Source organism: Marmota marmota, unplaced genomic scaffold (assembly GCF_001458135.2).
Source record: "Marmota marmota marmota unplaced genomic scaffold, marMar, whole genome shotgun sequence".
NCBI lineage: Eukaryota > Metazoa > Chordata > Mammalia > Rodentia > Sciuridae > Marmota > Marmota marmota.
The window spans coordinates 28,390,458-28,405,776 of NW_025999853.1; the positions used below are offsets into that span (position 1 = coordinate 28,390,458).

Here is a 15,319-nt window from a genome sequence, read left to right on the forward strand (position 1 = left end):
GCAAGTGCTATACCTCTGAGCTACACCCCCAGTCCTAGATGACAGATCTTATTCTGGTTTCACCATTGTTTCATGCTTTTGTGCATGTGTGTATAATTCTATACAAATTTATCCAATGTATGGATTCTTTAATTGCCATCTCAAACAAGATATGAAACTATCCTATCACCTTTAAGAAACCTGCTCCTATTATCCCCTTGTACTTACACTACATTCCTCTCCAAAACACAATCTTTCTCCATCTCTATTGCTTTGTCATTTTGAGACAACAATGACATAATGATCTTGAGGCCCATGGGTTTGCTAAATGTGTCAACAGGTCATACTCTTATATTTTTGAGTAGTGTTCCATTTCATGGATGTACCAGAGATTGTTTAGTCATGGAAGGACATTTGGGTTGTTTCTAATTTTTTTATTACTAAAAAAAGGTATTAACATTCATGTATAGATGTTTGAGTGAACATAAGTTATTGACTCTCTGTGGTCAATGTTCAAGAGTGTGGTTTCAGGGTCACATAGGAAATGCATTTGTAGTTCTATATAAGATACTGGAAAACTACTTTCCCATGTAGCTATATCATTTCACATTTCCACTAGCAATGTATCAGATGTTCAGTCTCTGCATCTTTGCCAGAACTTAATATTATCACTATTTTAAATATTATTGTTATGTTTTTAATAAAATTATGAGACCTTTTATATCTCATCATGGCTTTAATTTGGATTTATCTAATGGTTAATAGCATTGAAAATATATTTTATATGTTTATTTGTCCACCATATCTACAGGGTGGTAAAATATTTGTTCATGTCTTTTGCTTATTTTCTAAGTGAATTTTTCAAGTGCTGAATTTTGAGAATTCTTTATATATCTTAAATAGTTCAGGTTATTTTAGATAAATAAAAAGTAGCTTATCAGGTGTTGGGGTTGTGGCTCAGTGGTGGAGTGCTTGCCTAGCACACATGAGTCACTGGGTTCGATCTTAAGTACCACATTTAAAAAAAAAACTAAATACACAAAATAAATTATGAAAATGATATGCATGAAGAAAAAATTATTTTATAAATATAAAAACTACACTTGATGCACTACATAGTGCTCTTTATAAAAATGATTAACAAATTGAATGAGTATATTTATTTTGATCATCTCCAAATGGATATATTCTTCCATATTAACTCAAGAATTTACATGAAAAAAAGTTAGTATTTGGTTTTCAAGAGTTTGAGGCTCAAACATTAGTATTATTATTATATTTGTGTGTGTATGTGTGTGTGTGTGTGTGTGTGTGTGTGTGGTGCTGGGGATTGAAACCAGGGCCTTGTTTATGGGAGGCAAATACTCTACCACGTGAGCTATATCCCCAGCCACATCAAACATTATTTTCTTACAAATATCTTTAATAGATAGTGTCCTTTATCAAGCAAAAACAAAAGTAAATAAGTAAGAGTATGAAAAAAAGAGAAGCAAATAAACATGTGATTTTACTGAATACTTTAAGTGGAACAAATGCATATCTAAAATAAAAGGTTTATTCAAGAGAAATAGTTTTAAATTTGCTTTAATATGTTTTATATCTCAGACAAGTATTTTTAGTTTATAAGAAGTATTTCTCTGAATTTAGGATCAAGTTTAAAGCTGGATAAGAAAAGAGATTCTCTCAATGCTGGAAATAACTTCCAAATCCCTAAATATTCTTAGCTTTAAATCTAAATTTCTATTTGTTTTTTCTTATATATGGATGCTAATACAGAAATGAGAGGTGGGGATAAAAAAAATACAAGAAAGATCAGTGGAGTAGACAACGGGGGATAAAGGAGAGGGAGAAGGGATGGGATAAGGAAAGACAGTGGAATGAATCTGACCTATTTTTCCTAGGTACGTATATGAATATACCACATTGAATTTCACCATCCTGTGTCACAAGTCATCCGTGTGTTGTGTGTGGACTATGTTGCTTATAGTAACCTAGTAAGGGGATAAGTCTGGCATTGGGAATGTCCTGAGGCACCCCCACAGGGAGTAACTGCTTGATGCAGGTGAACTTCCCCCTCAAGCTCTGCCAAAGGTCCCACACAGTATCTGAGATGGGTGTGACCTGAGAAGATGCCAATCAACCTGCTGAATAGTAGACATCAGGAAGCAAGATTCTGCCCTTGAAACCTTATCCCTGCCTTTGATGTACCCCTTAAATAAACCACTGGAACCATCTTTTCTTTTTCTAGTTCCAGAGCCCATGTGAACTAGATCTGTCAGGGGCTTCGATTTTGTAAATATATTTCTGAATAATTGTGTTTTGTTATTCATTAATTATTTGAGACTTAAAGTTTTAGCATGGCTTACATTCTCCTGAGCAGGAAGAGGAATCCCCCAATGAGACACTGGTCATTGCCCCCATTAATGCTGTAATATCCACAAAACACTAATGAAAAAAAAACTATGAATGAATAGCAGAAAGATCAATTGAACAGAGGATGGGGAACAGGAGGAAGGAGAAAAGGAAGTACTGGGGACTGAATTAGAACAAATTATATCCCATGATTTTATATCAAAATACATCATAATGTTATGTATAACTAAAGTGAACCAACAAAAATAAGATTATTTTCTTAGAGAGTTAGTAAAAAATATGTTAAATCATTATATCTATGAGAAACATAGAACATTAGGATTTGAGAATGAGTGCTTTGTGTTATAAATGTGAATACGTTCATCAGTTCTTTCCTCACAGAGAAGAAGATGAAGGAGAAATGCAAAAATCACAATAGAAACTAGATACCTGTCATATTTGGCAGGAAAATACAAACAAATGTAATTTTAGGGTGCTAAAGATAAAATTTATCTTGTAACTTAGATTCATAACTTTATAGGCAAAATGAATAGAGAACATAATTAAAAGACTTTCTAAAAATATTTTTACCACTTATATTTACCTTACAGATAGCAACAAATAAACTCTAACAATACATCCCTTCATCTGCTTTTTCCAGTGACATATCTGGTGGCAAAGAACATCAGGATTCTGAAGGAGGATGGGGCAAGCAAGATCTGGGAGGCTGACTTTCCACATTAAATTCCTACTTGCTATAATCTTATTCATTCAGACCCTGTTCATAGGACCTTGAGAAACTCTGTATAGATTCTGACATTTCTTGGATAGTTACATAATAAATTATATCACCTGATGAAGTGAAGAAAACATCTATGATAAATGTGATCTGGATCCTAATATTGAATTCCAGATCATTGCTTTAATTTTCATTCCTATCATAGGGTAGAAATAATTAAAATATAGTTTTAGATATATCATTCATTATTGGCTATAGAAGCTTAGAAAAATCCTCTCTTACGCAAGGTAACTCAATTTCTGAAACACTTAGCAGATTTCATAAGCATAGAAAAGTACAATTGGGTACCTTTATGTTCCATATTTATAAGGATTGAATATTCTACATTTTCACTTTGCCTCAAAAATAAATAGCTTTAATTTTGATGATCACAGTAGCAATGAATTATTATTATTTTTATTTACATTCTTCAAAAACTTCTCATAACTTATATTCTGTTTAATGTAGAGTGAGGAACTGTAAGACAGACAGCTTACTCAACCAATGAGGAAGGACACTCCTACCTGATTCTAAAGTAGTCACAATGACTTCAGGGCTTGACTTCCCTTCTACATATGCAGCACTTACATTTCCAGTAAATGCAGTGATCACCACAGAATATCTGGTAAATATTTTTAAGTCTTTAATTTCCATGGTTTTGTTTTCTTCATTTGACTTGACAAAGGAAATATTGAATTCATCACGATCTACCTATGAGGAAAAAACACAGTTAACAAGAAGCAATACTGGAGTATTTTGTTTTACCAGAACATGATAATAAAAAGCTACATGTACATTCATCTGACATTTATAGATTAACTTATTTATTTACATATTTACTTATTTAACAATCAGATAGCCCTGGAAAAATCTAAAGTGTTATTATAACAGTTCATTAATTAGTAAATATTTTAGTAATTGAAAGGAAAAGAAAATAATCAACCAAATGCACAAGCAAAAAAAATCATTTTTTTCAGTCAATGAAATTACTTTCTACTCTAATGCTTTGTTAAAAAAGAAGTATATAGGTTTTGGACTGTGTTATCAAGGGTTCAAATGCTAATTGGCCACTTGACAAACCACTAAGGCTCTATGTATCTTACCTTCTATGTATGTGAAATTGGGGTGGTAAAATAATTACAGAATTATATTGAGATTTAGAAAGAAGAGATCTGAAGTAATTGGTACAGAGATTTTGATCTTAAAAAATTACATTACCCACAAAAAGAAAATACAGAGGTATACATATATAAAATATGCGTGTGTGTGTGTGTGTGTGTGTGTATACGCATATGTTCACGCTCTATGACCTGAAACACAATTTTTGGAATGTAACTTATTTCTGAAATGGACTTTGATATTTTCCACCCCTTTTATTTAACTCCATTTATTGCATTCTGATAATGACCATAGTTTGAAAAACTCTTGATCTAGCACAATGCATGACAGTGGATAAAGACTCAATTGCAAATGGCATAATTATTTAATGCGCATAAATGAGTACCTGTAGGTCTATTAAATGTAGCCGTGTGACTTGTTCAAATGTGGTTTGCCTGCAATGGAAGTTCTGGCCCATTGGCTCTAGACATTGAAAATAGCCGAAATTTTTAACACTACATAGAAGTGCTTTTCCTAAGATCCATGAGAAAATTCAAAACCCTTGTTGATTTACTACTCTAAAGTACTTGAAATAAATACTTAAAATCTGGTTTAATATATGACTAGCACTATTAAGTTCATTTTTGACTTGTTCCTCACTTGTAATTTTAAAGCTTTTGTTGTTGTTCAGTATGTTTCTGTAATTAGTCTTTTTTAAGACCTTTTTTAACTTGAAGATGTTACCATGAAAGCCGAGCTAAAGGCTAATGAGTAATACCAGTATTGCAAACAGTTGAAAAGACCATTCCCAGCTCAAGACAAAGCAGTGGAGACCAATGTCCCACTTCTCTAAAGAGGCAGAAAAACTAATCAGAATAGGAAGTCTATTGATCAGACATATGAACCCACTGGTAAAAAGTGTGTATTTAATTAATTGCCGTTATTTAAACATCACATAAAATATGGCCTTTTTTAAGTCTAGGTTTATATTCATAATGGGTACAAGTTATCTTGTTGGGTGTGGTGGCACACGCTTGTAATTCCAGTAGCTCCGGAGGCTGAGGCAGAAGATCACAAGCTCAAAGCCAGCCTTAGCAAGTTAACTGAGGCCCTAAGCAACTGAGTGAGACCCTGTCTGTAAATAAACAAACAAACAACAACAAAAAAAAAACAGTCTGGGATGTGCCTCTGGATTCAATCCCTGGTACCAAAAGTAAATAAATAAATAAATAGTAGATAAATAACCTAGAGATAAGTAAGTAACAGTTGACCCCTGTAATGGGGCCTGGGTTTCCATTTCCATTTCATTTGGTTTCATTTTCATGGTTTGATGTTGCTTGCCTAACTACTACAACTATTTAAATTCTGCATTTGTAGACCTGAGATGATTTCCTCAAAATTCCATAGCTTCCCAGTAGCGGAGATGAGATTGGTTTTTTAAAAGTCCAGAACTCTCTTCACTGTGACAAGTCGGTGGGCTTGATCTTATAAATTACACTATTTATAAATTAAATGATTCCAATGCTCTTCATTGAAACAATAGATAACAAATATCAAATAGCGAAAACATGGCACAACATGCATTGTGCTGTATCCTACCTTTAAAATATTTAATAAAATCTGAAAAGAATTCTGGTCCTCAAACTCAACATGTACAAAAGTTCATTATATTTTCATTAAACCTACTTCACCTTGGTTGTTAACAATTACTCTCCCACTTACCCAGGACGGACACCTCAAATCATTTTACCCCTCATTTTCCTTCTATCAATTCCAAGCTTGTTTGCTCATTCCACAGTTGATCATCTATTATTAATATGAAATCACTCTTATAATTTTTGAGCTATAACAATACAATGTCAGTAATTAGACCCTGGATCTTCTTTCCTGCCAAGCTCTTATTTTTTTTCTTCTTGTCCTACCTCACCTCCACCCTTTCCCATCTGGTGTAACCTTATTCAGCCATCAAGTCTCAGAGTAAATTTAACGTGCTCTTTGAAGTCTCTATACCTGTTTTCCTCCATAACAGAAACTTTAGTTTGCTAACTTGTCTTCCCCCAAACCTTCATATCTCAGACTCTATAATTAGCCATTTAAATTCCTACATCTCCCTTTTGAGTATGAGCTCCTTGAAAGCAGAACTTTACTTTTTCATCCTTGTTCTAGTGAATAAAAGCTATTCAATAACTATTTGTTAAATGAAAGAGTAAAGGGAACAATGAATAAAAGACCTCAAGATGCATTCATTTTTAGTAGAATCATCCAGAATGATATCTATGCCCAAATGTCTTTAGTGTCAATTTGAAAACAAATTTTGTTTGAAAGTCTTTGAAAGGAAGGTTTTTATGCTCTTGTGACTCACATTTTTCAGAAGCCAGGCTAAAGCATAAATCCTAAATGCACTGTTAAGTGTTTTTCCTTGGTCTGAGAGTCAAAGATTTTAAAATGTTGATGGTTACATCTTTCTTAAATGAGCTTCAGATAAACTCTGAAATGACAGTGACCATATCATATTTGTTCACTTCTACATAGCCAGCACCTGGCATGGTGCTGACATTAGTTGCATTTATAAATGATGTTGAATTAAGGAAGGAAATAGTTCTACTCTTCAGAACGCTATCCTCAGGTACTCATCATAGTTGACATGTTCCATAGTTAATATCATCTACTCCTATAAAATTAATCATCTTCTAAATATCAACACTTCCAAAATCTGCTAATCCAGAATTTCCCTCCTGTGTTCCACAGCCATATGCAATACTTTGTAATGGGTATGTTGACTGGAAGACTCTGAGACACCTCAATTTCAGAGTGTCTCCTACTGAACTCATTTTTTTCCTTTATGAATCTATTCCTTCTTATAATTTTGCAAGTCAAATATCCTAAAATCATTCCTGATTTGTCCTCTCACTCAATTAGATGGCTGATTTTTTTTCACCAAATTTTATAAATTTAAATTATTTTTCATTCTTTTCCCTTGCTACATTTCTTTGTTCCTATGTTTTCTTGACTTCTGTCTCTTTGTCTAAATTTGCACCCTAACACTGGTCTCAAACCATCTACTACAAACCTATTCATCCTATACAACAGAAATCAACATCACTGCTTTAATTCCCCACAAACTGCCACCCCACCACTCTTTTTTATGGGGTGAGGGTGTACCAGGGATTGAACTCAGGGGCCACATCCCCACTGAGCCACATCCCCAGCCCTATTTTATATTTTATTTAGAGACAGGGGATCACTGAGTTTCTTAGAGCCTTGCTTTGCTGAGGCTGGCTTTGAACTCGTGATCCTCCTGCCTCAGCTTCCAGAGCTCCTGGGATTACAGACATGAGCCACCAAGCCCAGCTCACCCCACTACTCTTAAAATAAACCCCAAACTCTGTAATATGTTATGTAGTTATTCTCCCAATCTAGCTTCTTAAACTCTTCTTTCTGAATGCTGTGACCTGAGATAGCAGCACCGCTCACTTTTTCTTAAATGAGAATTACTCTGTTTTCTTTTGCTTTTCAGGAACTACCTTAATTATTTTTCAAGATTTAGTTCTGATTTTATGTTATCTGGAAGATGTTTCCCCTAATGCCTTTTCTTTTCTCATTCTCTTTTATGAGCCTATTTCTACTGTATTTTAAGCCAATGCATTATTTGTTACAGATGGACACAATACCTTCATTTATTCATTTATTTTTATGTGATGCTGAGGATCAAACCCAGTGCCTCACATGTGTCATGCAAGTGCTCTACCATTGAGTCACAGACACAGCCCAAACCAATGCATTATTATCAATTAAACCCCTGGTTTTTATATATCATCTATCCCCTGAGAATTAATATAATAATAATTGTTTTACTAAAACCTGATACTTAGTGAGCACTTACTTTGTGTCAGGAAATGCTCTAAGATTTTTATGCATTATTAAGTGATTTAGTCCTCATGGACTCTCTACAGACTACTATTATTTTTTATTTTACATATACAAACACTGAAACACAGAGAGATTAAGTAAACTGCCTAAGGTCTAACAGATCTGGGACTCCAAACCAAGTAGTCTGTTTCCAAAACTTGCATCCTTAATCATGATCCATACTGCCTTTTAAGAAAGAAGGTAAGACATGTATTACTGATTTGATGTCAATCAGGTAGAATGTTGGTCCAGTGATGACAGCAGGTTCACTCCAACTGATGTTGATGCTGAAAGGTGATGTCGCTACAACATGCACATTTTCAGGAGGACCATCTGGAGCTATGACAATAGAAAATCAATTATTCTGCCACATTAGTTAGCACTTGCTACAGTACAACAATAGAAAAGATCATGAAAAATGGATACTCATAATGAATTCATTTTACATTAATTTACAGTTCACAGCATGCTAAAGGTATAAGCAAATTAAATGAACTAATTATTTATACTTAAAACTTCCATTCAGAAATTGGTTAATTAAAATAAAAAATATGTGATTTAAACTTAAAATCATATTTTTGAAAGAAACTATACCATTTCTAAAATAAACATTTTGAAATGTTTATTTTAGAAATAGGTAATCTAGCAATGCCATTTTAAGAAAACCCTTTGAGAAAAATATTTGACACCAAAAAGAGGCAAAGGAACACAGTTGAAAATAGAAACAAATGTAAGGGAATTATGGTTAAAATATATTGTCTCACAAGTGTACAAGAGTAAATTGGGTTTGCTTAACTGTTTTCACTGAAGGGATAGAATAGGAAATAGGTTATTCCATTGTTCTGATCTACTATTAAAAATAGTAAACTTTGAATAGATCTTGAATTCACCATGATTTAAACTAATTCTTTAATTTGTCATAATTTTTAATTTGTTGGGTTTTTTTAGTCAAAAACAAGGGGTAGTATCTTAAGAATTAATACTGTTGAATACCCTTATGTGTAAATTTCAAATTGCAAAACCATTAGAAATCAGAAGGGTTAAGAGTACATTGAAAAAGACTTAGTCACAGTTAATCTGACAAGGACATTAACCTTAGAACAGTGTTGTGCCCATCTCTGTCCTCCCAGGGACCCTAGTCAATTCTAATGCTGTTGAATATTGGGAGGCAAGAATTTCCTGCTTCCTAGTTTTAAATTCACATGAGAAAACTTTACTGAACAAACTCTATTACATAGAATCTGATAAGATATAAAAGAAAGATAAAATATCCCTTCCCTCAAATAATTTATAACCTAGGAAGAACAACAAGCTGTACAATCTTGACAAAAGAATAAAATGTCCAGACCTCATCTCTCCATCAACTGCATATTTCATAGCATTTAAAAGAGAATTGTGAAGACGAAATATGTGAGAGTTGCTAGTTCAGTGTTGGGAACATTACTATCCAAAAATATAATAAAGGACCTAGTTAAGATAAGGACTATCTGGAAATACAAATAATTTTCTATGAGAGGGAAAAGGGAAAGTCCTTGACTATAGACAAAGCGGGGAGGCAAGGTAAAATTTCACAGAGAAGATGGGAATTGTAGGCTTTGGAAGATGAGATAGATTTCCATAATCAGAAGGGCAGGCTTAGGGACACTCCTATACCAGGGGATCATAACAAAGCCACAAAGACACAAACAGCAGTGTGTGCAGACAGAATTGTGTTACTATAGAACTGCTCTTCTTGGTCAGTTTCCATTTATTATTTTCCACATTCAAAAATACTCTGGGAAGGAGTCCAAAACCTTTACTAGACTTCCAAAGAAATCCATAGTACAAAAAAAAATGGAATTCCTAAATTCAGGGAATAGAGATGTCACAGAGAGAGCAGGGTTTGGAGTTCATTCTTTATAACAGGATGGCACTAATGTTCTTCAGAAAGGAAGTATTTTTCTAATGACTTAGGAAGAAAACAGCAGCTGTGAGAAAAAAGAAAATGCACACTGTTTCAGCACCTTGTCTCTAGGTGGGCTATTTCCAAAAAGCCAAATGAGATAAGAGATTGTAAAGTAGAAAAGTGACAGTAGATGTAGATAAGAAGAGATGAAACCTATTGCCACTTAGACAATTTAACAATAGAAGAACCCAGGGGCAGACCAGATGTGGGTACAAAGTAAGACAGAGGAAGTAGTAAAAGTTAAGTCATGGATTAATGCTGGAATAATGTCATGATATAGTTTACAACAGCACATTTAGGAACGTATATTGCTTTTGGGAGATACGGAAGATGATAAATTTGAATTTGCACTTACTGAATCTGAGAAACTCAAAAAGACTTAGATCCTTACCTGGCAAATGGAAAGGTGAGTCTAGAACTAGAAAGATAGGACTAGGATGGAAAACAGTTCTTTTTATAAAAATTTCAGATAATTTTTAAAAAATTGGTAGAGTCTAAATATGGCAGGTACATCTGGTTTCAAGTGAACCACATGTTTTGTAGAGAGTCAGGTTTTACTTCATAGGTATTTAAGATGTTGCTATGTTCTGAAGTGTCCCCTCCAAAATTTGGGTGTTGGAACCTAATGGCCTATGTGATGGTATTGAGAGGTGGGGTTTTAAGAGGGGATGAGGTCATGTAGGCTTCTCCCCCTCCCCTCATGAATGGACTAAGGCCATTATAAAAATAGACTTCACAAAACATGCAGGTAGCTTGCCCTTCAGCTTCCCATCATGTGAGGAATCCTCACCAGACAATCAGACCTGTTGGCACCTTGATCTTGGACCTTCCAGCCTCCAGAGCTATGAGAAAATAGATTTTTATTCCTTGTTAATTACTCATTCTCTGATATTTTGTTGTGGCAACACAAATTAGGCTAAGATAGAGGTTAATAGTGTGACCACCACCTTCATAAGTGAAATGACTAATATTTACAATATATTTTCCAGGAAGATAATGTTATAAAATATATTTTAACAATAGTATTGACATATTTTAGTGACTAGTACACAAATGTAACTATAGTAATAAATGAGAGAGACAGGAAATTAGGGACAGATTGTACAGAGCCTTTAAGGTTACTGCTAAAGCTTTTGTAAGAATAAATATTTATGCTGGGTGCAGTGGCACACACCTGTAATGCCAGCGGCTTAAGAGACTGAGGGAGGAGGATTGCGAGTTCAAAGTCAGCCTCAGCAAAAGTGAGGCTTTAAGCAACTCAGTGAGACCCTGTCTCTAAATAAAATACAAAATAGGGCTGGGGATGTAGCTCAGTGGTCGAGTGCCCCTGAGTTCAATCCCCAGTACCCCACCAAAAACAAAGAATAAATATTGGAGGGAGGAGAGGGGTAGGGGCTTGGGGGGTAGGAAAGATGGTAGAATGAGAAGGCCATCATTACCCTAGGTATAGGTATGATTGCAGAAATGGTTCGACTCTACTTTGTGTATAACCAGAGAATGAAAAGCTATGTTCCATTTGTGTACAATGAAATAAAATGCATTCTGTTGCCATGTATATCTAATTAGAACAAATTAAAAAATTAAAATATTTTTCTAAAAAGGAATAAATATTATGGAGCAAAAGACAATGCCATAGATCATCATCATGAACTAGAAGAGGCCATGATAGGTTGTGGTTTTTGATATCTTACCCCATACAAGAAAGATGGGCTAACATTAATTGGACCAAAGGAGGGACAATTATCGCCAGAATCAAGTTGATTCATATACCTCTATATAATACACAAAGCACTACTGGGGCTTACACTTTAAACCAACTCATTGTAGCAGGCAATCAGAGTATCATCTCAGTGTTGTTGCCCAGGGATCATGAATAACTTGCTGAGAATTTTTTTTTTTGACCAAGAAAGTTGATGACATTTTTCTAATGATATTGATGGTAGTTTATGTTTGGAAATATTGTCAGGGGAATTTTTTCACATCTTCTTTGCTCCAGAGTGTGGCTCTTTTTGAGTCTTAACTGAGAAAAGATCCAAAGCCATTTCCCAAGACAAACACTGACTTGCAAATATGTCTGTACCCAGCTCAGAAAATCTTGTTTCAATTTCTTGTCTTTCACAGTAAAATGTCAACCCTGCAATCATTCCTTTGATACCAGCAATCAAAGCCCTCATCAGGGAGTGTCTGCCACCCCAAGCAGAGCTGAGAAAAAAGTGACATTCAAAGATCATTCCTGACACATCTAACCACCCATACTAATAAATATTTTACGTTCCATGCATGAATCAGTCATTTCAGAAAACCAAGGTATTTAGCTCATCACTGAGTTGAACCTAAATGTCATTTCTTGAACTTTTAATCATTCTAAGCCACATTTGTATTTTCAGTAAACTTTTAATGAAATTTCCTGTTTTGTTACACAACTGTTCCCTGTATTCTATTAACCTGTGTTTTTGAAGTATTGGAACTCCTACAGAAAACTAAAAACTAAAAGTAAATACACATAAGAGAATATATGTAAATATATTGTATGCATATAATACAATATATATATATATTTTATCTATTGGAAGTGATGAAAAGAGTTATCTTATTAATTGAGAGGTAATTTAAGAGAAACATTTTTTTAAAGTCCTCATTTATTATAAATTACCACCTAATTATTTTAGTATTATACAAATAATATGATGTACTTACAAGTACAGAAATATTTCAACCCTTTTAGGTAACTTTCTTATGGAATTTATCAAAATTCCCATGCAAAATATGCCCAGAATTGTATTTCTTTTTTAGCACAGTATATAGTAATCTATTACTAGAGTCTCATAAAAGGGAAATACAAAATTACAATTATGAATGCCAACTGCCAAAGTAAAGAAAGCTAATGATGGTAAAGGAATGGGGAGCTGAAAACATTCCAGTTTAAAAGCATAGTAACTTACAAGCATCTTTAAGAGACTTTGTTTGTCTCCCCATAAAATGTCACACTCTGATTTAGGATTGTTTGTGAAATGAATCTAGTCAGTAATGGGCCAAGATATCACTATACCCTCTCTCTTATAAATCACAGCAATTTACTCAGTAGGAATGATCTATCCTTATTCTCTCATTCCCCATAATCCAATCACTTCCTCTCATAAGCACTTTCCCCCTGGTTTTCACAATAATGCATTTTCTGTAACTAACAACCATCATTTCCTGATTATCATGCTTCTATCCTTGCACAGGAATGTGGGTCTTATGTGGGTCAGGGTCATCTTTCCCATCCATCTGTGTCTCGATGCTAAGTGTGTTAGCTGAAAGGTGAGTCTGGATAGACCATCATTATGCCTAGACCATATAAAAGTTTGAATGTCCCCAAGTCTGTGCCACTTTGACTAAGAACCAATGAGCTTTAATATATCTAATACTACACTTTCACAATAAACACAAAGACTTTTTAGCAACTTTGCATTCTGCAAATCTCTGTATGTCTAATTTAGTTGCAGAAAACACTATAGAAAATTCTGTATGGTTTTAGTGCACTGTTCTATGGTGAATTTCCTAATAAGCATAAAATAAATACAAGATTTGATAGCAGTTCACAAAAAATCTTGAGCTCTGTGTGTGTTGATTTAAATTTTCTGTACATATACTTGAATTTTAAGTCCAGTTTAAAATTTATGTAAAAAGCTTATCAATAGAGTATTTTAATTTCAGGATCTGATAAACGGGACTCCTAGATTTCTAATGACTATCATCACTACATGAAGGATCCTGTTGTTTCTCAGCTATAGAAATTTAACTATGCTGGTACTGTGAGTTTACTTTGATTCAGCACACCTGGAAGAATTTGCTTTGAGTTTTAGATGTCTCTAAAGACCAGAGGACATCTAATTGGCTGTGTGGATTCCTTGTGTTTTAAACCATTCAGGGCATCCAGGGTCCTGCAGAAGCTCAGCAGTTAGATTTACCACATTTCCACCATTAAGCAGCACTGTGATAATTGGTTGTCCTTTCCTAGTGTTGGCCATTTCCCTAGAGCCCAGGAATTCACTGGCCCATATGGCATACCACTCTTGCTGTATGAAATATTTCAAGGCAAGTCATTTTACAAGACTTCGATTTTGTTTTATAGTTATATTTCCCAACAAGGTAGTACCATGAACAACAAGGACTATGAACCCAAGAATATTGGATTAAACTATTTAATGAGTACTGAGCATGATTCATGAATGTTCATAGTACTAGGTTCTACAGTATAATCACCTTATTTGATGATTAAATGAGTTACCTATCTAATTTTAGACTGGCTTAAGCTGAAAACAAAATATAAACAAAACCCCTCATTTCCATTGCTAGGAATATGAGGTAAGAATGAAAATATTCTAATTTTAGTACTATTTATTTAGGATCAGGTAATACATCTTTTCCTAAAATAGCATCATGTTTCCAAAACACTGTATACAATGGTGATTCTCCAAATATGGTCTCCAGACCAAGCAGCATCAGTTATACTGGGCAAGTCATAGAAACAAATTCTGAAGGCAAAGCCCAGACTTACTGAATAATACCCTGGGTTTGAGGCACAATCAAATAACATGCCCTCCAGGTGTGCCTACAGTCAAATTTGAGAACCAGTGCTCTCCAATATTAACATACTATTTGAAAAAGTATAGACATTGGTTTTCAGATTAGGGAGTAATGCTTATAACTCTTAGTAACAAAGGTGGAAAGTGGGATTAAATTACTACATCTATGAAGGCTAGAAAAGGAGCTGTGGAGGAAATTTGGAAGCTAGTGGTCAATAGTGCAGAAATGGACATTTGTGCACCAAGTTCTACAGTTTGGTCTACTCTGATGTGTCATTTTACTTTAATTCGGGAGAACCAGGAAATAAGGTTCTTTTTACCATAACCTCCTCTGATCCCCAAAGTTTCTAGAATACCATGTCTTCACATTCCATAAAAACATAAGAAAATGCCACTAATTCCATACTACCTTTAAGCTCTACATGGGAACAACCTGGAATAACTGAGGTAAGACCATTAGGCACAATGGATAAACTGAACATTGCTATTTTGTCCTCCCATTCATTTGTACATAGGCATAATCTGGGTAAAATAAATATCAAGGGTATTAATAAAGAAAAAGAAAAATTCAGAAAACCTCAAAAGTTAAGTTTGAGGTTTTATGTTTTAAAGAAAGTTTTAGCCCCTTTGTGTGGGATTGGAGATGGTTGCATTTTATACTAGGAGCTTGTATAATAGCCTCAGCTA

At 34.3% G+C, this 15,319-nt stretch overlaps 1 protein-coding gene across 1 annotated transcript in view; it reads right to left on the bottom strand.

The window, feature by feature from the left end:
- The window catches only part of Ptprq (protein tyrosine phosphatase receptor type Q), a 206,246-nt gene that overhangs the window by 60,536 nt on the left and 130,391 nt on the right, over positions 1-15,319 (bottom strand). The window contains exons 27-28 of the mRNA XM_048808230.1: positions 8,334-8,455; positions 3,634-3,820 (exon numbers count right to left, since the gene is read on the bottom strand). Coding sequence (XP_048664187.1) covers positions 3,634-3,820; positions 8,334-8,455 — 309 coding nt within the window. The remainder of the gene's footprint in view (positions 1-3,633; positions 3,821-8,333; positions 8,456-15,319) is intronic.